We start from the raw sequence: 27,869 nt of genomic DNA on the forward strand, positions 1-27,869 counted from the left end.
ACTCAGCAAAAAGGCATCAATGGCACAGCTGCCTTTCTGTGAAAGTCAGGCAGGATGAGGGCTTGAGTGGCTTGGCGGTGTGGGTGGGAGGGAACCAAGGATATGTTTTTTTTAAATCCTCCGCATCCTGAGAAATACACAACCCCCTCCGACATTCCAGATGTGTCATGTGATGGGTTTGTTCCAGCCATATTGTTCCTTGGGAGTTGTGCTTAATGTGTGCATTGACGTGTGTGCCTCAAGTAGAAGCTGGCAGGGCGCTGCTTTAAAGGTAACTGAGGAAAAAACAGGGGCTGCTGCCTTGTGCCAACAAGGGCCAATTCACTGCAAAAGTAAGTCCTTTAACTCGCCTCGCTATGGGGTCACTCAATTGCACAGAAGTGTGAAGATGACCATCTGTGTTGTTGTGTGCTTACTGCTTTACTGTACATTTACACGAACGGCCCGTTTATCACTCCGTTGTTGGATGAGGGCTCCCCATGTTCTGCAGAATGGGTAATTTGTCCTGCATACTTCACGCTGTTGGCTCAGGTGGAGGGAGTAGACTGCAACAATTCATGTTGCTGCACTGCCCTCTGAACGTTATTGTACTCAATCAGTATTTACTGTAATAGAGGTTTTTTTGGGTTCGATCATGTAAATATAAATGCGTCGTTGAACCCGCCACCACCCGACACAGCCAATTAGTAAGGTTTGTCACGTTAACAGAACATGCCAATATGCTACTCGTACATCACTAACCGGTGTGTTGGAGAGTAATCCCACAGCATTTACAATTCGAGTATGACGTTTCGCCAGTAATTACAACTAGCATCAGACGACAGACATATTTGTGGAGAAATCCTCCTGTTTCGTTCTTAATTGGTTATGTCGGGTGGTAGCAGGTTTAACTACACATTTATATTTACGCAATCTAACCCAAAAAAAACTATTATTGATAATATTGGTCACGAAAGCCTACGTGTTAAACATTATTTACTGTGTTGTACTGATGAACGATTAGGTCATTAGTATACAATGTTTTTGCATGTACTGGTATTTTTCTGGTTGCAGGCAACGTGCTACTGCCATTGTATTACTTCCCAAGATTTCCTCAAGGTAATTCGTCTCCATAATAGGCTCCAGAAAAGACAACACTTGCACGAAACTTTGCAGTTCTGAAGGTGACGGCTAAATCATCCATTCGGTATCACCTAACGATCTTAAATCCTGGTTATAGGTGGACTCGGCTCATCATCCCTTCAAGGTTGGTAAAGCACGCACTACTTTTTGGGAGGTTAACAGTGGATATTCTATGCCGATATTATCCTTTACCATCGAAGTGGATAATGTAAAGAATGTAGTGCATAGGTAATAGAAAGGTGGATTGATTGTGTAGGGATAAGAAGAACAGAGTTTTTGTGAGTGTTTGGTGAAATGTGGCAGTCTGGGTAGTTTACGCTTGTAATTTGTGTTCTCAAATGACAGTGCTGACGTTTATCTCCTTATCCCTATCTATGCTCTTTGGTTCTTGCGGTAAAGTCACGTAGGTATAAAAGAAAACGTCGTGACAAACGTCGTGATTTTTTTTATTTTCTACTCACGTGACTTTACCGAAAGAACCAAAGAGTATGGATTCCTGCAGTCACGAAAGCTTCAAATCATTACTATTCATTATTTGAGTTTTAACTGGCCACTCCTCCCTCCATTACCCAGGTTAATCGGGAGTCGAATGTCCCGCTTATATTATGAGCGCACCAGGGTATTTTGTGTGTATACATGATACATTACTTTGTGTTTTGTATATTGAACCGCATATACAGTAGTGTACGTAATATAGTTTTCATGTATTTACTTGGTGTCCAGTGTGAAACAACCTATACTGTAATAAAAAAAATGTGCATCTCATATCTGAAATAAAGCCACGTTTCTCCCTTATCAGAGTTGAATCTCAAGACTGTGGCATGATGATGGTGGTTGTTAACTGTGGTCCTTGTCAGCTTGACTCGTTTCAGTGCGAGTTCTGACACCGGCTGAAACTGGCACCTTGGGCAGCAGGTGACACCATGAACACAGAGGGCAGTGTGGCGGTTACCTTCCGTGGAGCTGAGAGAGAGGCCAGGTGAATCGCGGACACAGCAGCCGGCCGTATAACCAATGCAGTATCTTTCATGAGGAATCATCTTCGGAAAGCGAGGTGGCTGACTCCATGATTCATGGATTTTAACAGATAGAGTTAAAATCTGGTCCGCCACCATTTTGTTATTCCCTTGTATGGTGAGTTTATGGTTTCAATGTTGACACCTACAATGTTACCATATTGACTTGGTTTCTTACTTGATCTTCCCTAACGTTCATTAATGATTCAATCATTGACATGGGACAGTGCTACAGCATTTAGAAGAAAGGATCAGTGTTTAGGATAATATAGGCTTATTGAAGTTCAGTTAATTTATGAGGTATAGCCCTGTGAGCCATGCGGCTCTTGAATCGGGTGCAACCGCAACAAAAAACATGAACAAGACACATCTTAAAGTGACTACACGCAACAGAAAAATCCAGGAAAAAACAGCAAAGTCTTCCAGAAAAAGCACCATATATCAACGCTGTGTGCAAAAATCCCAGTGGGATGCAAGTCAAACAATAACAACCATAAGACAATTTAGATTAAACCAAAACTTTTTGAAATAACCAAAATGAAGCTATAAAAACAATGTAACAGTGATCATAGGAACTGTGATTCAAATTTAACAATAAACGATATACATAACATGTACGACCAAACTTTGCAGCCATAGCTGGCAGCATGAGTCAATCCATAACAGCAGAAGTATCAGCAGGAGTATCAAAACATTTCAATGCACCTTTAAAGATCAACACACTATAATCAAAACTCAAGATCATACTTTGCAGTGGTAATCCGGAGCGATACATTTGATTTCAGGCCACTGAATAGCAGTGGCAGCTAGGGATGTACAACTCCTCTGGAGCAGTTTTGAGTGAAGATCTCACAGGTAGTGATCCAAGTTGCAGTTTATTGGCGATAGCATTCCAGACTCTGGGGGCATCAATAGCAAAGGCCCTTCCTCCAGTATTTGTACGGCAATAAGGAACGTAAAGCTGGTAAATGAGCGAGGACCTTAGGTCACATTTGTTCTTCGAAACAGTGAGGAGATCCAGCAGGTAGTCTACTGATTTATTTGTAAGTACATCGTGAATAAATAAGATCTGATGCACAAGCCGTTGATCATTAAGAGATGTTAAGTTTGACCCAATGCAGAGATTGCAGTGGTGGGTCCGAAATGGGCAGTTCAATGCAAATCTTAAGGCCGAGTGATAAATTGAGTCAAGCTTCCACAGTAATGAAGTAGAGAGAGTATGGTAGATTTTATCAATTCCAAACGGAACATAGGGGGGACGCAGTGCTTGTGTCGATACAGAAAACCAAATTTTATTTTGTCTTTTTACCAATATAATCAATGTGATCTGGAAAATTCAGTTTTGAATCAAGGATGACCCCAAGATACTTATAGATCTTGACTTATTCTATTTGATAATTATTTAAGGAATGTAAATGGGGGAAAATAACTTCCCACTTTAGTCCTGGTGAGAAACATAGCACCTTGGTTTTGGAGGTATTCAGGGCTAGTTTAAGAGCAACTAGCTGATGTTGTAGTTTATTGAAATCACCCTGGAGCTTAGCAATCACTTCATCTGGAGAGCGGCCGGCAATAACCACAAACGTAGCTCTGTGATGTCAATATCCGTGGCCATTAGGTGATCCGTGATGAACTGCCTACAGGAATTCAAACTCATGGCATGGCTGATAGTATGATTATGATAACTAGGATATACAATAATTAATGACATCCAAGAGCAACATTTAAGAGTGAATGATAAAGTTGTCAGCTATCTCCTTTTGGAATTGCATAAGTTTGGTCACTTTTTACAAGTCTGCAATCACCAACTTAAGGACTACTTGCAAATATATTCATTTATATAGTTAAATCTTGAGCAAAGAAGCTGAAATTACTAGAAAAGCTGCACATGCAAATTATTGTACACTCCGAATATTAACGCACAGCTTGAACTCAGTATCTCGTATGTACTGGTTTTACAGTAAAATGTTGATGAGTGTCTAAATGTAACCACATCTCTAGATATCATGTGCAATATAGTAGCATGCACGTCATTGGGAAAGAAGCAAGAATACGTATTGTAGACAGTTTTCTTCATTGGAATTACCCTGATTCGCATACGCACATGTTACGATTGTTTTTATATATAAAATACGGTTTAATTAAGTGTCTTTGGATTTGCAATAATCAATAGAGGAACATATTAAAAGTGGGGTTTTTAAGCCATGTATTTATTTGCTGTGGGAATATAATAAACATGAACTGGTCCACATTTGTCTATCCCTCTCTCGCTGCTGTCAGGCAGCCACCTTTTCTCAAATATATGTTGATGGTGACCTAAAACAGGAGGTGCGACAGTGCAGTTCTCCAGGAATTGCTGATGTTTTTTTGTTGTTGCATAATTCACAAAGGCCGGGTGTTTTTTGTACATGTGCGTGTTATTTGCCATCCGTGGGTGATGTGCAGTGCTGTGAGAACTGGGGAGCACGACGAAGATGGTCTGCGTGTGCAGTTAGAAGACACTGTGCATGCAAATAGATTTTCGTCTACTGGCAGCAGGTAGTCATTGGAAGTTGCACACACATTCACTAGGAGTATATTGTTATGCCATCCATTCGGCCATTGTGACATATAAAAACCAAATGTAATCATTTATATTGTATGTATGTTTGTTGAACTTCTGTCGCACCACACGTAGGCAACAATTGCTAATCATAGGTGCAGGGAGGAAGGACAATAAACTAAACACAAAAAGCAGTTCTAAAGAAATTAGTTTTTTACCCCATGGGATGCTGCCATGGTGGAATAGTTAACACACTGGATTTTCCATTCGAAAGTTGCCGGTTCATTCACCTTGCATGGCAGTTGGGAGAATTAGGTAGTTCCTTAAATCTCCCTGATAATGTCCACTTTTTCCTTTATATGCTGTTCACACTTGAACCTCATGTGCCTGGGAAAATGGCTCATTTAGTTAGGCACATGAAGATTCAACGATTAATATTCTTACATCCATTAACATTCTTTAGAAACATGCATGTTTATTATTTGGCTGCTATAAATTTCCACATTATAAGCTACTTCGTTGAGCTATCGTCTGTGGCCAGGTTGCTTCTGAAAAAGAGCTACAGTACATAGCTCATTGGGCTTTACCTGGTAAATAAACTAACGTAGTGTTTTACACTCATGATACTTGCATACAATCACGACTGAATCGAATCTTTACGATTCATAAACATATATATGTAAGATAATAGGGTTTTCTCCTTTTTTCTGGCAACAAAACAGGTGTTAAGATGTTAGAATACCAAACTGAAACCTTTAACAAGGTATCATGTCTGTGTAATGCGAGCAAGGATTGAGGGGGGCGGAGTCTGGGTCACATGAGGAGAGGGAGGAGTTAGGGTCACGTGGGGGAGAGGATTTAGGGAGAGAACCGGAAGGGATCAGGGAGTTAAGATGGAGTGAAAACGGGAGGAGGCCACGCTGGCCAGTACTGGGAGGGTGGCGCGATCGCCACGTGTTGGGAGACCTCGGCACCGTCGGCCATCGGTGTCCGGGCGCAGGGGGGCTAGCGGGCTGTGGAAGGCTGGCTGTGAGCGAGGAGGAGCGGAGCAGCAGTGTGGCTGCAGAGCGGAGCAGCAGGGTGGCTGCAGAGCGGAGCAGCAGTGTGGCTGCAGAGCGGAGCAGCAGTGTGGCTACAGGGCGGAGCAGCAGGGTGGCTGCAGGGCGGAGCAGCAGTGTGGCTGCAGGGCGGAGCAGCAGTGTGGCTGCAGAGCGGAGCAGCAGTGTGGCTGCAGAGCGGAGCAGCAGTGTGGCTGCAGGGCGGAGCAGCAGGGTGGCTGCAGGGCGGAGCAGCAGTGTGGCTGCAGAGCGGAGCAGCAGTGTGGCTGCAGAGCGGAGCAGCAGGGTGGCTGCAGAGCGGAGCAGCAGGGTGGCTGCAGAGCGGAGCAGCAGGGTGGCTGCAGAGCGGAGCAGCAGTGTGGCTGCAGGGCGGAGCAGCAGGGTGGCTGCAGGGCGGAGCAGCAGTGTGGCTGCGGGGTGCTCGACGGAGGAGATGCGGGCCTGAGCGAGGACGCCGTGGGAGCGAGACTTACATGAACCCAAATAAAGGACAACGGAGATCGACACTGTGGAAGAGTCCTTTATTACACTGGTGTCAGAAGTGAAACGGCATGTCAAAACAGCTCAGAAGAAAGAACGTCCCTGCACCATCTTCTGCAACATCTTCTGAAGACGACCTCCCTCCAGCGGTGGCGCTACCGACGATGGAGGGGGGAAGCGACGCAGGGACGAGCGACGGTCCAGGGGTGCAGGACGTTGCCGCTTCGGTGGGTCCATCCGCGCAAGTGGACGCCGACGAAGGATGGCGACAGGTGGCGGCCCAACTGGAGGCACTGAAGGCGGTGTTGACGCAGTTGTGCGACCGCGTGACGCCGGCGACGACTTCGGGGAGGCCCAGCGGGGAACAGCGGGCCGGGGCCTTGCCGACGCAGTCAGCCCTCTCCACCACGCGGCACGAAGCCGCCATCTTGGGCGTGGCCGAGGAGGAACGGCGGGAAGCCGCCATCTTACGCCCTCCACCGTGGGGAGCCGCCATCTTGAACACGTTGCGGAGTGACGCCATCTTGTCGCTGCCGCACGAGTCACCATCGACGGAGGACGGCGGAGCAAGGACCCGCAGCCGTCATCTAACAACTGTTAAAGAGTTCTCCATCGGCGGAGATTGGAGTGCATTCGCCTGCCGTTTTCAAGCGGCTGTACGATCCGCCAAATTCGACGGACGCGGAGGCCCTGGAAGTACTGCCAACACTTCTCGACGACGAGTCCGTCAGGTTCTTCCGCTCCATCAAGGCCGAAAAGAAGAGGACGCTACAGGGGGTCTTTGAGGAAATGGCGGACGCGTATGAGCCTCCGGACGATGCTCATCGCAGATTCGTACAGCGGCAACGGGGGCCGGAAGAATCGCCGGTGGCATTCCGAGGCGCCGTTCTGGAACTAGCTATGGCTGCGTATCCTGAAACGGAGCCTGATTTGTTGGAACCCCTCATATTGGGCAAGATGCTGGAGTTATCTATGGACTAGGGGATTCTCATGCCGGTGTGCGGCCATGATAAGTTGATGTCCCGTGCTGCGGCTAAGTGCTTGGATGCCCAATTTAACCTTCGACGGTGGAAACAGGTGTCGGGCTGGATGGGGGGCCCCATCGTCGAAGGCGGTGCTACAGGGTGGGACCCCAAGAAGGCTGTCTACGTTCCTGACGACAGGGGTCCGCAGGAGTTGACGGCCGCGTCCGCCCAGTGGCCTGCTCGAGGGGGAGCGGGGGTGCGCTCCGGGCCGCCGACGCGGGAGCGTCGGGACAGAGGGGGTGCTGCGCACCGAAACAACTTGGAGTGTTTCCGCTGCGGCCGTAAGGGCCGCTGCGGCCGTAAGGGCCACTTCGCCAGGGATTGTTGGGCTCGCATCCCGGGGCCGCCCCAGCAGGAGGTCTCTGCCACGGACGTGACGCGAAAGGACCATCCAGGACAGACGAACCGGCCGTGACACAGGCGGATGCAGCGAATCATGCACGGCGACGGGGACACTTGACCCTACTGCCCCTCCAACCCCACCACAGACACGGTTGCGGGAGACCCCGGACTCGGGTCTCTCTAGGGAACGGGAGCTTGGCATTGACGGGCCTCCAACAGCGGCGGGCGGTTCTAATCCCGTCGCTCTTAAAACCCCGTCCCGTTCTCGGTCTGTGGGGGGGCCGCCTCCCGTTCGGGACGGGCCGGCGACCCGCACGCGTTCCAAATCCCTTTCCTTTCGTTGATTGTTGTTCTTGTTCTTATTGTTCTTTGTTATCGTCTTGTTATAATCTCCGTTGTCCGGTGATGCCCGATGGTTGAAAGTTGCTCGCATTATTTTGTTCTGTTGCAGCCGGGGACGGCTGGGTTTTTCATCAGGGGGGGGGGGGGGTCGTGTAATGCGAGCAAGGATTGAGGGGAGCGGAGTCTGGGTCACATGAGGAGAGGGAGGAGTTAGGGTCACGTGGGGGAGAGGATTTAGGGAGAAAACCGGAAGGGATCAGGGAGTTAAGATGGAGTGAAAACGGGAGGAGGCCACGCTGGGCAGTACTGGGAGGGTGGCGCGATCGCCACGTGTTGGGAGACCTCGGCACCGTCGGCCATCGGTGTCCGGGCGCAGGGGGGCTAGCGGGCTGTGGAAGGCTGGCCGTGAGCGAGGAGGAGCGGAGCAGCAGTGTGGCTGCAGAGCGGAGCAGCAGTGAGGCTGCAGGGCGGAGCAGCAGTGAGGCTGCAGGGCGGAGCAGCAGTGAGGCTGCAGAGCGGAGCAGCAGGGTGGCTGCGGGGTGCTCGATGGAGGAGACGCGGGCCTGAGCGAGGACGCCGTGGGAGCGAGATTTACACGAACCCAAATAAAGGACAACGGAGATCGACACTGTGGAAGAGTCCTTTATTACATCTGCATTAACCACAATGCTTGTGGTCAGAATGCAAACAAAAAACATACTCTGATAATATATGCATTGTCTTTGAAACGGATTGGTCCACACTAGAGACAGCTTTTTTTTGAGCCTCGTCTCAAACGGTGTTTAGACCAGAGGACGAAAGCTGTCTGTATGTTTTTTGTTTGCATTCTGATTGCAAGCATTGTGGTTAATGCAGACATGATTCCTTGTAAAAGGTTTCAGTTTGGTGTTTTAACATCTTAACACCTGTTTTGTTGCCAGAAAAAAGGGAGAAACCTATTATTTTGGTACTGGCAAAGGAGGTCCCATGATGATATATATGTAAATTATATGTTCATTTATATTTTGGCGAAGTGAATGCTTACTGCAGAATAAACAATACAGAATCAACAATACAACATGCGTGACAGACATTACCTCATGAGATGGAACAAACGAGACAAAAAAGGAAGAGATTAATTGAAATGCCATGGAGGTGAAGTGTTACATTGCTGTGTAAATATGTGGCTTGTTATGAGAGTGTCTCGTGGTGTAATTTTTGCTGCTTTTAATTATATCCCGAATGTCATGCCAGTGGCTATGTGAACTCGGTTTTATTTTGCTTTAGGTTATCTGACAGCCGCTGCAAGCATGCAGTGGGGAGAGTGGTGCTTTCATTTGGATTCAGGTAACGTAAAGAGATTCCTCAATTGCATGTTAAATTGTGTGCCTCATTTACACTCGAGCATTGATTGGCGTGGATGCATAGCTCAGCAGCTTTTTTGCTGAACACTCGTTCACTTTGCAAGGGTTCACGGTTCAAATCCTACTTACAGCCAATGTGGGGTCTTCTGGGTGGTATTATATTTATTACTGAGGATGTCTGATGTTTCATATACTCACAGGAATAGTACTCACTGCTGAAGATGTTTTCTGTTGTGCTTAGGGTTGCCATCTCTGCGGTACAAAAAAACACAATAAAATGCGAAGAATAATATCTTACAATAGTGGAATATAACTGCACGTAAATGCATTGTCTTGAGCGGTGTATTATTGTAATAGGTTTTTACACTTTCATTTGGGACAAAAACTGACACCTTTATACAAGGGATCCGGTTTGCAATAACCACAACACAAGCAGTCAAAATGCAAACAAAAAGAAACAACTCTGATAATGATGATATGCACTGTCCTTGAAGTTGATTGGTCCACACCCGAGACAGCTTTTCTTAGAGCCTAGTCTCCATTGGTGTTGGACCAGATGACGCCAACAGGCGTACAACTCAAAAACAGCGGTGTATTATTGTGCACCTTTTTATGTCCTGGGAAGACTTAGATAATTTCCAAGGACAGCTATCTCAAAATGAGGACGGACCTGGGAAAGTCAGGACAGGTGGCAACCCTAGTTGTGCTGTCATCTTATAAGTGTCGTGCCAACTTTGGAGGATGTCTAATGTGTTGCAGAATCCTGGGCATGGTGCTTATCGTTGTGGACGTGGCACTGGTGATCATGAGACTATTCGTGATGCTCCCCAATGCCCTCGTGATGCTTGAGGATCTGTCCCTCTTCATTGCCATCTTCTTTGCAATGGACGTGGGGCTGCATGCTTTTGTGGAGGGGTCTGTGCATAGCTACACCACCACTTTTATTAGCCCTACTCTTTATGTTAACCACTATCATATAATGTACACTTTTATAATTCTAAAGCCTCTTTGGACTAAGGCATTACATACATATATATAAGATTACATTACAAATTTAAATTGGTTTGGTTGTGAATTGGACAATAATAACTTGGTCAAACTATCGGTTATAACATTCAAATACAATTAATTGGTTGTGTGTTTAAAAATAAAGTGATAAGTGGACTAGTATCTAATTTTCTTTGGTTCTTTCGGTAAAGTCACGTAGATAGAAAATAAAAAAACCCACGACGTTTCGATCGTAACACAAGCGGTCGTCATCAGGAAAGGGGGGAGGGGTTAGCCTCTAAAGGCAAACTGTTGAAAAGGTTTACAGATGGGCGTAGTCCAAGTGTGTCAGCAGCATGGGCGGGGTAGCGAATGTCAATGTAGGAGAAGACGACGGGGAAGAGAGAGTGGGTAGAGATAGGGGGTAGAGAGTGAATAAGGGGAGAGAGAGGGGGAGAGAGAGGGCGAGAGAGGGAGGGTATCTCTACCCCCTCTCTCGTGACTTTACCAAAAGAACCAAAGAATATGAATTCCTGCATTCACGAAAGTTTTTAGTATCTCATTGTTGAATCAGAAACAATCGAACCCTTCAAACTATAGTCACAGACTTTTAAGCAACCTGTCAGGAAGATAACTTATCTCATTAAAAAAACAAGTATAAACATCACAATGCTGATAATCTACATATTTGAAAACATTCCTTACATAGAGTGTTGTGAAGTATTCATATTGATTGCCACACAGTAGTAATAAATAACAATAAATCAAAAAGACCTGTCAGCCAAAAGATAAATTTTCTCTGTTAAATGGTATTGGAATGGTGAAAGAATTTAAAGTGTGTGTCTATGTTGTGTGTCTCTCTCTCTCTATGTGTGTCTCTGTGTTGTCTCTCTCTGCTTGTGTCTGTCTTTGTGTCTCCGTGTCTGTGTTTGTCTCTCTCTCAAATTTAGTTCTACCTGATGACGATTGCTTGTGTTACAATCGAAACGTCGTATTCTATTATTTAATTTATTTTCTTTCTACGTGACTTTGCCGAAAGAACCAAAGAGTAGTTTAGAGTTAAGCTTCATTGGCACATTATTCTGCTGAACATAAAATTGATGTGTCTTTGTAATGAATTAATGATTTAACGTTGTCTTTCCGGTTAGGTTCCACCAATACTTCCATGACTGGCTCAATGTGCTGGACGCTGTCATCGTGTTTGTCACTCTGCTCATCGCTATCGTGCACCTGGTGGTGTTTTCTTATTTTACTGACATTGTCAGGTATTTCTATCAGCCACATCACCCGCGTTTCCCATGCGGCTTTCTCTGGGCACCCTTTGAGCTACGCCAAACGCTTTATTCCAAATCTAGCCCCTTTATGGCCTTCACAGAGGACATCAACAAGGTGTCACTGCTCATAGCAGCCCACTTACAAATTGTTTCCTGTAAAACGTAGCATTGGCATTGCAACACAGTTGAAAACTGAACAAGTGAAATGAGTGAGTTTGTGGTTTTATTCTTAGGCTGGTGGTCATCTTACGAGTCCTGCGACTCATCATGTTGGTTCGAGCTTTCCGGATTTTGTCTCAGCGGAAGAAACTTGAGAAGGCTTCCCGTAAAATGGTACCCATGTTCACAGTGTCTTAATTATTTGTTTCTATTCTGATGGACTTTCTTGTCATTTACAGATTTAAATAAGTGCCCCATATTGTCTTGGTTTTTATTTCAGTGTGACAGTGCATCATCCGTGTATATCCATTTACAAGTAACATTCTAATGCTTGTCAAATATAACTTTGTCACTACATCCATAATAGAGGTTTTTGGGGTTAGATCGCGTAAATATATAAATGTGTCATTAAAACCCGCCACCACCCGACACAGCTTAAACCCTGGCTAGCCGGATCCCATCCAGCTGGATTTCGCATTCATCTGCTCCAATGCCTGATAAATAATAGAAGTATAATCAATGCAAATCTTGATTTAAAGCTTTCGTGACTGCAGGAATTCATACTCTTTGGATCTTTCGGCAAAGTCACGTAGATAGAAAAATAATAGATCACGACGTTTCGATTGCAACACAAGCAATCGTCTTCAGGTGAGAGCTGTTATTTTCTTTGAACCTATCTACGTGACTTTACCGAAAGACCCAAAGAGTACCATCAATGCAGTCTACGGGCCCAACTGGAGCCACTGGCTTGCAGTGCAAGCACTCTTCTAGGAGGAGGCGCACGTTTTCAAGCTGCGTGCAGCTTCCTCGTTGACTCGCGATGCAGCCCTGTGACGTGCTCTCTTCTTCTTTGTCTCGTTCACTCCGCTTTCATCTCACTTTATTCTCATCCCACGACATTTTAGTCTCCCGTAGATAATAGGATAATTTTGTCACATGACTCATCTTAACCGCAATAAATACTGGGTGTAATTGGATGCATTTTTGCACGACTCTTTATTACCCGCGACGCCTCCAGATGACTTATTTTATGGTCCATGGCCAATAACATGAATTTGTTGCCATTTCCCTGTGACACCTCTTCACCAGAAAAACACAGATACTGGAATAGGGTGAGCACTTCCATGAGTATTACGATGAATATACCATCACTTTAGGGTGACCACGGTTATCCTTGGAAGAATAATACATCCGCGGATAATAAATAGGATGAGATGTCAATCTTACTCTCAACAGTAACCTTAACATGTCTCGACCAGTAACCTCAACCTGAGCCTAACATCTCAGAAAATAGAAAAGATTTTGTGATGCAATGAGAGTGACCAGGGTGTTCTGCAGGTGTCAGAGAATAAACGGCGATACCAGAAAGAAGGCTTTGATTTGGACCTCACCTACGTGACTGGCAAGTTGGAACGTTATTGGTTTTGTCTGTGCGTTTTATCACATTTATCTTATTCCACACCCGTGATACATCATGCACATATATACTCATGGCGATAATATCTTTAATTATCAAACTTATTTGCTTCATGTTTTTATTTTTAACTGTCCGCGCTTAACAGTTTTAACCTTTTCAGACCGCATCATCGCGATGTCTTTCCCTTCATCCGGGAAGCAAGCTGTGTACCGCAATCCCATCCAGGTACAGCTCGTTGGACTTGTCTCATAACAGAAAAATGGCAAAGGCCATCTATTCCTACCTTCCACAAACAGCCAGCTTTTGGTAATGAGAGAAATTCATGTTGAGACACGGTAGCTTTTGGCTGTGATAATAATTTTCATTTGTAATGCGCATTTCATCCGTAGATCCCAACGCGCCCATCAGATCCTATCAGTTGGTATCTGCATACTTCTATAACGCGACAATGATGTCTGCTACATGTGTTGTTACCTATGGAGGATTAGGTTTTGGTGAAAACAATCGTGTTTTTTGGAGAACAGACAGCACCGACGTAAATAGTGAAGCTTACACATGGAAAAATCTTGTCACGGATATTTTGTGATGCTTTGTTTGCAATATGTGATGTAATGTGTGTGTGTGTGTACTCCAAATCATGCCATTTTCTTCTTCAGGAAGTTGCAAGATTTCTCGATATGAAGCACGGGAATCATTATAAAGTGTACAACTTATGCAGTACGTTAGTTAAAATTCACATCCAATAGATGATTATAAATGATTTAACATGAATTATTTGTATTCAATAACGAGTATTTTGTGAACCTAGCAACTTTGTTAAGTCTCTTTCCTTGTACAGGTGAAAAGGGCTATGAATCTAAATATTTCCACAACCGAGTCGAAAGGGTTTGTGTGGACGACCATAATGTTCCATCTTTGCCGTAAGTACTGCCTCCATTCCAAATGTCACAACGAAAGTGTTTCAATAAATGCCCCATGCCTAGTTAAAATGTTGGCCACGACATTGTAGCTTTGATTGAAAACCACTTCGCCTGTGTGTGTCTCAGAGAGTTGCTCAGGTTTGCAGACAGTGTGCACCAGTGGATGGACTCGGATGATGCAAACGTCATTGCCATCCATTGCAAAGGTGGCAAAGGTACTTTAACTGGGGCAACAGGGAAACTTGGAGCAGTCGTTTGTTAATCAGAATTAGGATATGTATTTATGCTGGGCGAATCCGATGAACTATAAAGCTCCTTTTCACAGTTGTCCAGTTGTTTCACAGATGTTCAGTAGTTTCCCAAATATCCAATAGAGTATCAATTGGTGAGGCTGAACAACGGAGCACTGGCCTAGAATGTCTTTCCTGGAAGGAATAATACAAAAAAATAGTCTGGCTTGGAACTAAACATATTCAGCCACTTATTCAATACAAACATAAAACCCACTTCAAATTATACAAGTGAGAGAAGACGAAGATTTCCAAACCATGCCGTAGAAACGCGGATCTTGTTAATAGATGGCTCATTTTATGTTTCTCCAAGTTACTCCCTCAGTAGTTGTGGTGCGTGAGCGACTGTACCGAGTGGCTGTATTTGATATATTTCAGGCCGAACTGGGACAATGGTCTGCACATGGCTTGTTGACAGTGGACAATTTAAAACAGCAGAGGTGAGAATGCATGAGCACGGATTTCTGCTAAATGTCTCTAGAAGGTGCGTTTACTCTGCCCCTACTCATGGGATAAACCCTGCTGGTTACACAATTAACTGTGAAGTGGTCTATGTGAATTTAATTCATTGGCTGCAATTTAATGACTAATGTCTGGAATGAGCAGTACCAATCTTCAAAGGAATTTTTTTGTCTGGCCATTATTATTCAAGCATTAATTGGTGAATTTGGCGATTCGTATTTAAAGCTGTATAAACTGTATATTTTCAACTTGAGGTGAAATTCCATAAAGGTATTGAAATAAAAATATATACCTTTTTGTGCTTAAAATGTATGTCCAAAGGTAGTTGATACCAAGTAGCATCCACACTGGCAATGTCATATTTCGAATATAATTTGGTAAACATGGAAATCAAAAGCTATACACTTCATGGTGAATTACAATCTGCTATTGTTAAGACAAGACTTTATCAGGCGTTTGTTTGTGCTGATTGGATGCACTTTGAATGCACTTTAGGAACCTTATTCCATCCATTGGGGCATCGTGACAAATATAAAAGGCAAATGTCATATATGTTGTATGTATTTTTTACTTCTTTCGCACTATACGTAGTCAACCGTGCTAATCGGAGGTGCAGGAATGTTATATTTCGTTATATGGCACAGACGCTAGCTTGTGAATATGACTATTAATGGGCACGTTGATCTTCTCTTCAGGAAAGCCTGAACTTCTTTGGAGAAAGGAGAACTGACAAAAGCGTCAGTTTGAAATTCCAGGGTGTGGAAACGCCATCCCAGGTAGGACTATCATTCTTAACAATATAAGGCGTGTGCACATGGTGATGAGTGGATTGATTGAAAAGTTATTTTACTGTAGTCTGTTCCACCCGATATGCTTCAACGTGTGGGTTTTCTCAGTGCAACAAAATGTCTTTTTCATGAAAAAGCAGACGTTTAACCTCTGGTGAAAAAACATTTCAGTGTTCTTTGGGTCTTTCGGTGAAGTCACGTAGCAGCATGGGCTGACACTTGGGGTATGCCCATTTTTAAACCTTTTCAACAGTTTGCCTTGAAAAGTCAACCCCCTTTTCCTAATGATAACCGCTTGTGTTACGATCGAAACGTCGTGGTTTTTTGTTATTTTCTTTGAACCTATCTACGTGACTTTACCGGAATACCCAAAGAATATGAATTCCTGCAGTCACGAAAGCTTTAAGTCAAGATTTAATATTTCAGTGAAGCTATTAAAATTGTAACATGTCTACAAAGTGACACGAGTCTTCATCAATCACCTGTTCTCATTGCAGAGTCGGTACGTTGGCTATTTTGAGACAATCAAGCACAAATGCAACAGACTCCTGCCTGCAGAAAAGTCACTGATTATCAAGTCCTTTAAAATCCATTCAATCCAAGGTTTGTGCCTTGAATTAAAATCTGCACGTATGACAAAAACACATTCTTCACGTACAAAGTGTGTACGAAGATGTGTTTAACAATGGGTGTGGTGACCAGGGCCAGGTTAAGTTGAAGGGGGCTCGGTGATGTTATTGTGTTGGGCCCGCCCCTCTTTGTATATTCAACTCCTACCCATGAATATTTTACCACCGCCCATGCCCGATGCCAAACACTCATAATGTTAACTCCCCCACCCATATTCGTGGTCACGTGCTTGGCCTAGCTTGTTCAAGGAGATTGTCTGTCACCAACTTATCAATTATTGATCCTGGAATATCCAATCATTGCGCCTAATCCTATCGTAAAGCAGCAGATCAGATTTCGGAATCTAAAATCAATTCCTCCGGACATACTCTTAGGTTTTTTCGGTAAAGTCACGTAGGTAACACATTTTTAAATTAATAAAAGTAAAATAAAACAAATAAAAAAATTCACGACGTTTCGGAAGCAACACAAGCCTCCGTCTTCAGGTGGAACCGTCACAGCCACGACAGCTGTATCAAGTAAATGAGAGATCACAAGAAATACTACCCCGTATATATAATGGTTGAGGGGGGAAGGGCCAGGAACGGCACACTTTTTTATTAATATGGTAAGGTGAGGCTTAAGACCAAGAGTATACTGCATAACAAATGACTGATTCTTTGTTATGGAGAGGTGCGGTTTGTAACTAACACATGGCATACATAACAAAAGTGTGAAAAAAGAAAAGCAAGTAAAAACTAAAACTGGTAAAACAACAAACTGGCTGTCTATCAATAACCTGTAATAGTTGTCTGTCAAATAAGATGGTCCAAATAAGTGTAGTTACATCTTTTTTGCATGGTTAATCACATCTTTCCAATGATTACTCAGTTTGTAACCCTCATCACGGTTGAAATTATGTCTGTGTTTGTATATTTGTATGGCTTCGTGTACAAACCTTTGATGGTAGCCAGGAGGTTTGCAGAGCACCTTGGTCTCGGAAAAGACAATTTCATGAGAGCCCACAGAGTTGTAGCAATGATCGGCAACAGCCGAAGAATCAGTTCTGCCGTGTTTCAGATCTGACTTGCCCCCGCGGACACGATCAGAAACATGACGTTTCGTTTCTCCAATGTAGCAATCACCACAACTGCAACTCAATTTGTAGACTCCAGGATACTATAAGTCAGGAACGACATCATTCACAGATGGAATCAGATCACGGATTTTATGCACTGTACTGAATCGGACTTGGATCTTATGTTTGTTTAGAATTTTGGAGATCTTTTTGGTCACGCCTGCTATGTATGGTATCGTGATAGTTTTGGTCGGAGTTTCATGTGGCTGTTTCTGTTTTCCTTGGCAATTCTGAGCTCACCACTCTGAAGTATACCCATCCTACTGTGGATGCCATGATGCAAGTTTACAATACTACATTAAACAGTATATTGGATAGTTTGGCCCCCCTGAAATCACGCTGAATCTCGGTGGTGAAGTCTTCACCCTGGTATAACAATGAGCTTTATGCACTGCAGGAAACTGTCCGTAAGGCAGAGCGATCTTGGAGAAAATATGGCCTTGACATCTACTCGCAAATCATCAAGCACCACCTTGCAATTTACAGAAAGGCACTCAACGATGCTCACACCAGCTATCTTGCTGCTACTCTAGCCAATGCCTGGAATAACCCTAGGATTATTTTGTCTACCGTTCATAGGCCCCTTCATTCACCCCATGCTTCTAATATATTGAGTACAAAGGCTAATGCTGACCAGTTTCTTAATTATTTTTCTTTACAAAATAAACACAATTTGCCTTTCCATTTACTCTATCCCTTTCCCTACCATTCTGCCCACTGTTCCGGCACTGCTGCTATCTGATTTATCTGTTTTCTCCAAGCTCTCACAATCAGATGTTGCTTCATTGATTGATAGCTCAAAACCAACATATTGTTCTCTTGATCCGATTATAAATTTATTCATGGTAATTTTCTATCTCTTGCAGTCTTTACTATCAATCTTCGTAACAACTCACTCAAATCTGATAATGACCCTTTTACTTTTAAATGTGCCATCATTCCTATACTCAAGAAGGCTGGCCTCGATTCAGAACTCTTAAACATCATCTGCTCATAAATTGACTTTTTGACCCTTTTCAGTCCGGTTTTAGGTCTGGCCACAGCACGGAAACAGCTCTGGTTAGGGTAGCTAGTGACTTGCCGGTTGCTGCTGATGCAGGCCAGTCTAGCATTCTTTATCTTTTGGACCTGAGTGCTGCCTTTGACACCATGGATCATTCCATTTTGCTTGAGTGTTTGGAAGGCTATATGGGGGTTTCCGACACTGTTTTACTTCATACCTATCTGCGTGTAAACAGTTTGTCACCCTGGGAGGGATAAATTCAAACACATGTTCTGTTTGAGTGCTTGGCCTACTCTTATTGTGCATATATTTGGCCCCACTTGACCATATCATACGCCAACTTGGCCTTTGTTTTCATTGTTATGCTGATGACACTCAAATTTGCATTAATGTTGAATCCTCCCTCAATGCAGGAGCATCTTGCGTGTCATCTTCTCTTGTGACAATTAAGGCATGGATGCAGTCTAACTTTCTTCAGTTAAAAGCTGACAAGACAGAGGTGCTGCTTATTGGGTCCCGTCATCAATTGTCTTAAGGCTGGCTTGGTTCAGTGTGTTAATTGATGGCCACAATCTTGGTGCTGTTCAGAGAGTTTGCAACCTTGGTGTTATCCTTGATCCTTCACTAACCTTCGAAGCACACATTAGCAAGATCATAAAGGCTGCCTTCTTTCACCTCAAAAATATAGCCAGATTTCGTCCCATTCTCCCTTTATGGGACCTTAAAAAGCTGGTTCATGCATTTGTCTTTTACACATCGATTTTCGCAATGCATTATTATCTGGAATCTCTCTCAAGCTATTAAACCGCCTCCAACACGTGCACAATGCAGTTGCCAGAGTTCTTACTTGAACACCAGTTGCTGAGTATGTTACCCCTGTGCTTGAGTCTCTCTATTGGTTACCGGTCAGGTTCGGAGTGGGGTTCAAGATCCTACTTCTCATTCTTGGGTTTTTTCGGTAAAGTCACGTAGGTAAAAAATAAAAATAAAAATTAATAAAAGTAAAATAAAAATAAAATAATATGAATCCTTGCAGTCACGAAAGCTTCAAATCTAGAATCCTACTTCTCACTTACAAGGCCCTCAACAATGCCTCCCTCTCTGACATCCGTGACCTCCACCCATACGTCCCAACGCGAGTTCTTCGGTCATCTGAGTGTGGGCTATTATGTGTGTCGAGGTCGAACCTCCGTTCAATGGGTGACCCGGGGGCCTTTTCCCATGTTGCCCCCAAGTTGTGGAATTCACTTCCATCAAATATTCGATCTGCTGAGTCCCTCGGTTTATTGAAATCCTGCCTGAAGAATTTTTTTTCGCAAAGGCCTTTTCTCCTGATTCATTTGGTTATGTGTTTTGGGAGTGTGGGGTGGGGGGGTATTTGCATCTATGGTTAAATCATGATCTTGCGTACTTATATTAGGTTTTAGAATTGCGCGAATTATTTACTTGATTTTATCTCTGTGCAGCGCCTTGCGACCTCTTGGTGAAACGCGCTTTCTAAGTGTAAATTATTGTTATTCACCTTGATTATTTCAATTCAAGTTTAGAAAGGTGATGTATAAATTGTAAAGCTAAATCAAAGTAAAATCGAACATGATGGTTTATGCAAATAACTGGTAGTAATATACATCGTGATGGTATATGGCTGCACCAAATTACTCGATATTATTTTTTTCCCGACAGTATTGTGTTTCAACCATTATAAAGCAAACTTGATTTGAAGCTTTCGTGACTGCAGGAATTACTCTTTGGTTCTTTCGGTAAAGTCCCTTAGAAAGAAAAGAAAAAAAAATAGAATACGACGTTTCGATTGCAACACAAGCAACCGTCATCAGGTATGAATGAATGCAAGCTCGGAGAGAGACACATATACAGAGAGAGAAACAAACACAGACACGGAGAGAGACACATATACAGAGAGAGATACAGAGAGAGAGAGAGACACACACATGGGGGAGAGACACATAGAGAGACACACACGCAGAGAGACATACAGAGAGATACACAGAGAACGCCTCTGTGACGAGGCATTTTATATTTAGAGAGGGGGGGCAGAGAAGTTCGCATGTCAATGAGAGCGGTAGGGGGAGAGAAATTGGAAGATGACAAATCAAATCACATTTAGAGTTTCAGTTTCATTTATTTGGTATAGCCCTGTGAGCTATTCGGCTCTTGAATCGTGTGGAACCGCAACAAACAAAAAACAAAACCATGAACAATAAAACATCTTAAAGTGACTATGCGCAAACAGAAAAATCCAGGAAAAAACAGCAAACGTCACGAAACTGGATCGATTCGCGAATCGGGTTTCATATTAACCGATAATTCGATGCGATGGGACGACAGCCAACGTCTGTATTCTTGGGTCTTTCGGTAAAAATCTTGATTTGAAGCTTTCGTGACTGCAGGAATCCATACTCTTTGGTTCTTTCGGTAAAGTCACGTGGGTAGAAAAATAAAATAAACAATAGTCACGTAGGTAGATGTTGACTTGAAGCTTTCATGACTGCAGGAATTCATATTTTTGGGTCTTTCGGGAAAGTTTCAGTTTTTTCAGTTTCATTTATTTGGTATAGCCCTGTGAGCCATTCGGCTCTTGAATCGGGTGCAACCGCAACAAACAAAAACATGAACAAGAAAACATCTTAAAGTGACTATGTGCAAACAGAAAAATCCAGGAAAAAACTGAAAAAATCTTCCAGAAAAAGCACCGTACACCAACGCTGTGTGCAAAAATCCCAGTGGGATGCAAGTCAAACAACAACAACAACCACAAGACAACTTAGATTAAAGCCATCAGTCTAACTTCGTACTACAACAAACAAACATGGCCAAACAAAAAATATTTTAGAAATCACCAAATTAAAGCCATAAAAGCAATATAACAGTGATCATAGGAACTGTGACCAAAATTTCACAATAAACGACATGAACAACATGGATCACCAAACCCTGTAGCCGGAGCGAAACATTTGATTTTAGGCCACTGAATAGCAGTGGCAGCTAGGGGTGTACAACTCCTCTAGCGCAGTTTTGAGTGAAGATCTCATAGATAGTGATTCAAGTTGCAGTTTATTGTCAATAGCATTCCAGATCCTGGGGGCATCAATAGCAAAGGCCCTTCCTCCAGTATATGTACGGCAATAAGGAATGTGAAGCTGGTGAATGAGCGAAGACCTTAGGTCAAATTTGTTCTTCGAAACAGTGAGGAGATCCAGCAGGTAGTGTGCGGATTTTTTTGTAAGTACTTCGTGAATAAATAAGATCTGGTGCACAAGCTGTCGAACATTAAGAGATGTTAAGATGACCCAATGTAAAGATCACAGTGGTGAGTCCTATATGGGCAGTTCAATGCAAATCTTAAGGCCGAGTGATAAATTGAGTCAAGGTTCTTCAGTACAGTACTGGGGGCTGATTTATATACGATGTCACAGTAATCAAGTAGAGGCAGTATGGTAGCTTTTATCAATTCCCAACAGAACATAGGGGGGAAGCAGTGCTTGTGTCGATACAGAAAACCAATTTGAGAGTGTCTCTCTCTGTGTATGTGTCTATGTGTATCTCCTCCATGTGTGTCTCTCTCTCTGTGTCTCTCTCTGTGTATGTGTCTCTCCTCGTGTTTGTGTTTGTCTCTCTCTCTGTATGTGTGTCTCTCTCCGAGCTTGCATTCATTCATACCTGATGACGGTTGCTTGTGTTGCAATCGAAACGTCGTTTTTTATTTTTTATTTCATTATAAAGCACTCTACAACTTTGAGGGAGTCTTCAAAATCTGAAGCGCCCCTGGCTGCAGCCCCTATAGCCCCCAAATTCATATGGCCGCGGTGGTGGCACCTGGCCAGGGGTCGGCAACCTGCGGCTCCAGAGCCGCATGTGGCTCTTTAAGGACTGCGTCATGACGTCATTTATTAAGAACCATCGTCTCGTATTCACATGCATCGGGGCTCTTGAAATATTGAGGTTTTTTTTACCGAATTCTAATCAAATGGCTCTTATTGTTATTGTTTGCTGACCCCAGCACATGGCTAACCCAGTGCTTTTGAGGTGGGGTTGGTAGCTCATGCAGAGATCACCATAACTGCCAAATACATTGATAACATACCTATGGATTTTTGAGGAGTATTCCTTCTACGTTCCAAGTATTAATGAATCAGTGAAACATTCCAACACTTAATGGAAATTTCCTTGGTAAACAGTTACAGTAATAATATGTTTGGTAACATGCCAGAGTAGTTAACTCTTTGATGACAGTATTGTGTATTCAGGAAACTGGCTTTTATTTCTAAAATGTTGTTTTGGGGAAATCCCTTTTGCTGAGCCTATGTTAATGGCTCACAATGCCGAGCAAGGCTCGTTTGTTTGTTCCTTCGTTTCTCAGTCCGCTTGTCCGGGTGAGGGTCGCGGCGGCAGCATATCGAGTAGTGGCGGTCCCCACCTCCCTTTCCCTGGCGACAGACTCCGGCACTACTACACTATACACTACACTATACACTACACTATACACTACTATACACTACACTATACACTACACACTACACTATACACTACACTACTATACACTACACTATACACTACTATACACTACACTATACACTACACTATACACTACACTATACACTACTATACACTACACTATACACTACACACTACACTATACACTACACTACTATACACTACACTATATACTACTATACACTACACTATACACTACACTGTACACTACACTATACACTACACTATATACTACTATACACTACACTATACACTACACTATATACTACTATACACTACACTATACACTACACTATATACTACTATACACTACACTATACACTACTATACACTACACTATACACTACACTATACACAAAGTTCAAAGTTCATTTATTAGGTATAGCCCTGTGAGCCATTCGGCTCTTGAATCGGGTGCAACCGCAACAAACAAAAAACAAAAAACATGAACAAGAAAACATCTTAAAGTGACTATGTGCAAACAGAAAATCCAAGAAAACACAGCAAAATATTTCAGAAAAAATCACAGTACACCAACCCTGTGCAAATATCCCAGTGGGATGCAAGTCAAACAACAACAACCACAAGACAACTTAGATTAAGGCCATCAGTCTAACTCTGTACTACAACAAACAAACATGGCCAAACCAAAAAAACTTTTCGAAAATCACCAAAATAAAGCCATTACACTACACTATACACTGCACTATACACTACACTATACACTACACTATACACTACACTATATACTACACTATACACTACACTATATACTACTATACACTACACTATACACTACACTATTTACTACACTATACACTACACTATACACGACACTATACACTACACTATACACTACACTATACACTACTATACATTGTACACTACACTATACACTACACTATATACTACTCTACACTAATACACTATACACTACACTATACACTACACTATATACTACTATACACTAATACATTATACATTACACTATATACTACACTATATACTACTATACACGACTATACACTACAGCAGCATGTTGAGTAGTGGCAACGGACTCTAGCTCCTCCTGGTTGAATTCCCAGGCGTTCCCAGGCCCGCCGAGCGACATCGTCTGGCCAGCGTGGTCATGGGCCGGCCCCGGGGTCTCCGCACAGTGGGACGTTGCTGCTGCTGCCCGGTAGAGTTCCGTGGGGAGTCAATCGGGGGGCATCCTCACCAGGTGCCTGAACCACCTCAAATGGCCCCTCTTGATCCAGAGGAGCAGTGACTCGACTCTGAGGCTCTCCTGGATTGCCGAGCTCCTCACTCGATCGCGGAGAGTGAGCCCAGCAACCCTGCGAAGAAACCTCATTCTGGCCCTTTGTACTCGCGATCTCATCCTTTCGATCATGATCCAAAGCTCATGACCATAGGTGTGGGTGGGAATGTAGATGAGCAAAGTGATCGTGTTCATTCTTATCTTCGATGTTGTGTTGGACCCTAACAGGAGTGGGGAAGAGCAACGGCAGTGACCTGACTGTGCAGGTGGTGGCGCGAGGTACGGTTGTGTGTCAGGCCACATGTGCCACACACAGGGAGTGCAGGGTAAGTTAGCTTCTCCAAACGTATCTTTGTTCAACTTTGGATACATCGGTCGTTTTTTCTATTTAAGGTATTACTTTATCAATGCTGCCATTTGCATGAGAATTAGCAATTGTTTACCAGGTGTGCTTGCAATGCTTTGGGTAATCATCATTAGAATCGTTCATGATCAATCTTAAGATGTAACGATCCACCTAGCACCTGTACATGAACTGATTTCTTCACTCCTCCTTGGTGGACGTCATTTTGAATGTGTTCGATTCCTTGGCTGCCACTTCATTATTCTCGACCCTCGGCCATTACAATTTTATTTCACGAGAATGAATTTGGCTAGTTCACTGACAATGCCACCTTTATGACTTGTAACTTGAGTCTTGTAACTTTCATGATAATTCTTACAATTGTTGAATAAGACGGCAATATACTTTACCATACAATTAAAATGTTCTGGCAAGTGCGTAGTGTTTAGGGCCTGAGGTTCATTTGTGATTCAGAAATATCTCAGTACAGATCTTTGTTCTGCTGGCATTGCTACTGGCCAACTGTTGCGTATTGCTAGTCCCACGTACCGCTAATTAAGTTCACTCTATTGATGTGTGTTAAATGGTTTCTGATGTTGACACTGCTTCCACTATTGTGGCTACTACGTGCATACGTTGTGCTTAACCCTTTTCCGTTCTGAGACATCTGCAAGGTGCAGGGTGGGTCCCGTTAACTTCTGCATCTCGGAACGCGCAAGCGGCTCAGCATTAATTTTATTTAGAGAGCCGTAGCGCTGGTGTTTTTATAGACATTGTCCTCGCCACAGAGAACTGTAGCGACACGACCGCTTTTTATGATAGTTGGCACCAAACTGTGCCACATGCCCTCCTGCATGGCCTTGGGGTAGCCTTTCTACCGATATAAGTTATTTTATTTAAGTTTTTCTTCCGGTTTCGTTTTGATGATGTATTCTTACGTCATCGGAACGGAATAGTAAAAAACTGATGACGTAGATGTACGTTCCGATGACGTACACGTACGTCATCGGAATGGGCTAGGATTAAGCAGCCGTGTGCGTGACACTGTGCGGGTCAGGTCCTGCACGATGCCGAGGAGAACAGCGTGCTTATTGGCCTCCTGTCGTGTCCGCCGGTCTCAGGAGACGTCAAAGTTCGCTTCCAGTCCAACGCTGTAAGTGCCCGGTTACCGCGCCCCATAAAGCATGTCCTGCTGAGCCAGCCCATTAGAACCATACTCCACATTTAAGGTTCATCGGGTTCAAAACAATCTCAGCCCATCATCTTTTACTGGGCAGAAGATCATCATACACAAGTGCACAGTCTTTCCATTTACAAGCACTGATTAATGTGTGCCAGCTCAATGAGCCACAATGTCCCTTGCTTAATGTGAGAATATCACCTTGGTGGCTCTCCTGCGAATAAATGTCATCAAGTGTATTCCACTTAGGTGAAGGTTGTGTGATTAATGCGATTGCAAGCACAATGCCCAAATCTCCCTCCTATATTCATTAATTTGCAGTGAAAAGAGCGTCACTCTGGATTACATTTTACGAGCACATACACACGGTTTCAACAAAGGAGGCATCATTAATCTTTTAAACAGTCTGGACTTCATCCTTCTGATTCTGGTTTTCACAGCACTTTGTAGGTAAGGGGCACAATAATGTTTGAATAATTGCAACATTGCAATGTGAACTCTGTTGTTTATTGACTGTCATACTCAACTTATAGAATTGCGATTAGATTTTATAATTACATTTTCTATAAAAATTAAAGGTTTTTATGATGAACATCAAAGATAATGTACATCTTTTTGTTAAACCACTGCTGGATAAAGGCTTGCTCCTGCCATATCAGACATACTTCATCATGCTGGCAAGTGCAGGATGGTGAATAGGGGCCTAGGACAAGTTCAGATATTACTTGTCGCTAATATCCGCTGTCGCCAATAATTGAATTCAGGTGGCCGTTTTTACTACGGACAACATTTTATTATAATGCATTTTATTTAATTAAAAACTACTGTATTTAGGATGCCAAAATACTGTCATGTAGATTTTTTTCTGTGGAGATTTTTAATTTCGAATTTATACAAATCACTTATGAAATGTCTTAGGAACTTGTCATCTTGCAAGTTTTCACTGACGTGAAATTCAACATCTTATTTGAGTAAATCTGTGGGTAAGGTTCACAATCCCATTGTCATTATCATAAAAAATTCAAGTTCCCTATTATGAAGTGTAGTTGTTTTAACTGAGCCCATTTGCTACAGGGTATTCCGAAGGGCTATGACAACTGTGCTTTCTACTTTTGGTTCAACACATCCTTCATTGAAAACAACAAGTAAGAGTCCAACATACACCAATCACCAATATTTTCTGTTCAGATATGCAATATAATTAGATAGGCATTTTGCAAAAGATGATTGAAATTAAAGCATATTAAATTAAATGTAACATTTCTGGCACCATAGAGCATTCAATAAGACTGCACTATAGATGGTAGTAAAATTATGAGATCAGAATATGAGCACTTGCCCATGAATTCATAGCCCTTAGGTTATTGTTGATTGAGTCACACTTAAAAGTACCCATATTCGGTTGTGTAATAAAGATGGGGCTTAGAAATAAGCACATAATCCGCACAATAATTGTATTATTCTAGTGTCTTATTAACACGTTTTACACACTATGACTGAATAGCTGTTTTTGTAGACTATTGTAGCTTATTAAATGTATGTTTAATGTCTTTAACATAACAATTATGTCATTATTTATGAAATGGTGTGCTGCACTGAATGGCGGAGATTATAAAATAGTGGAAATGTGTTCTTTCTTGTCAGTTCTGATGTTCGACGTGAGTGTGGCCTTAGCCTTCTTAACGGGTTTGACAGAAAACGTGCTGGTGGTAAAGCATCTGCTGTGACTTGCTCTGTAGGTGTTTTGACAGCGCACGCAGAGGTGTGCAATGGATCACCCATGTCTCGTTCCAGGCTCTACCTCAGCAGGGATGAGTTGGACAATCCACACAAGAAGAAAACGTGGACAATCTTCAAGGATGACTTTGCTGTTGAAGTTTTCTTTACTGATAACAATTGATGAGGTTTTAATTGAGGTTTCGCCAGAATCCTGATATAATGCACATGCTGGGTGAAGAAATACTTCTTATTTAGCATAATGTTTGTTTGACCATACTTGACATTTGTTATGGCAGATTGACAAAGGGCTGTACAAAATATGTCATGGCTAATGATGATTGATACAATGGCATACATATCTAATATATTACCAGAATGCATGTATTACATCCTTAAATATCAGTGTTTAAATTGAAACAGCCATGATGACTATTTACAATATATAATGAATCTCACAAAATAGTAAAATATATAAAATCATAAAAAATGTTTAAATTACAATCGGATTAAAAAGTAATAAAAAAATTTGAATAGACA

The 27,869-nt window shown here is 42.9% G+C and overlaps 1 protein-coding gene across 10 annotated transcripts; it reads left to right on the forward strand.

Annotated features, from left to right (window-relative positions):
- The first annotated feature begins 179 nt into the window (after window positions 1–179).
- Window positions 180–27,869, forward strand: LOC133350098 (phosphatidylinositol 3,4,5-trisphosphate 3-phosphatase TPTE2-like). Of its 10 annotated transcripts, none has more exons than XM_061564117.1 (21): window positions 180–332; window positions 1,054–1,098; window positions 1,220–1,246; window positions 1,980–2,101; window positions 4,584–4,676; window positions 9,194–9,253; window positions 10,030–10,185; window positions 11,406–11,522; window positions 11,765–11,864; window positions 13,029–13,092; window positions 13,268–13,332; window positions 13,764–13,824; window positions 13,946–14,027; window positions 14,154–14,242; window positions 14,696–14,757; window positions 15,475–15,555; window positions 16,065–16,170; window positions 24,319–24,416; window positions 25,491–25,586; window positions 26,688–26,758; window positions 27,408–27,869. In XM_061564117.1, the coding sequence occupies exons 4-21, from the start codon at window positions 2,046–2,048 to the stop codon at window positions 27,511–27,513; spliced, it is 1,563 nt and encodes a 520-aa protein (XP_061420101.1). In that variant the 5' UTR covers window positions 180–332; window positions 1,054–1,098; window positions 1,220–1,246; window positions 1,980–2,045; the 3' UTR covers window positions 27,514–27,869. The 10 variants fall into 10 exon arrangements, with proteins under 10 accessions (XP_061420101.1, XP_061420104.1, XP_061420103.1 ...); XM_061564120.1 differs by having other exon boundaries at window positions 2,035–2,101; XM_061564119.1 differs by having other exon boundaries at window positions 2,038–2,101.

The sequence above is a fragment of the Lethenteron reissneri genome, chromosome 32 (genome assembly GCF_015708825.2).
Source record: "Lethenteron reissneri isolate LAM-NWPU_2019-01 chromosome 32, ASM1570882v1, whole genome shotgun sequence".
Lineage (NCBI taxonomy): Eukaryota > Metazoa > Chordata > Hyperoartia > Petromyzontiformes > Petromyzontidae > Lethenteron > Lethenteron reissneri.

Coding starts and splice junctions, on each gene's coding strand:
- LOC133350098 (XM_061564115.1), top strand. CDS start 2,046: ATGAACACAGAGGGCAGTGTGGCGGTTACCTTCCGTGGAGCTGAGAGA. Junction 11,523..11,764: donor TATTTTACTGACATTGTCAG/GTATTTCTATCA, acceptor TTTTATTCTTAG/GCTGGTGGTCATCTTACGAG. Junction 14,758..15,474: donor GACAATTTAAAACAGCAGAG/GTGAGAATGCAT, acceptor TCTTCTCTTCAG/GAAAGCCTGAACTTCTTTGG.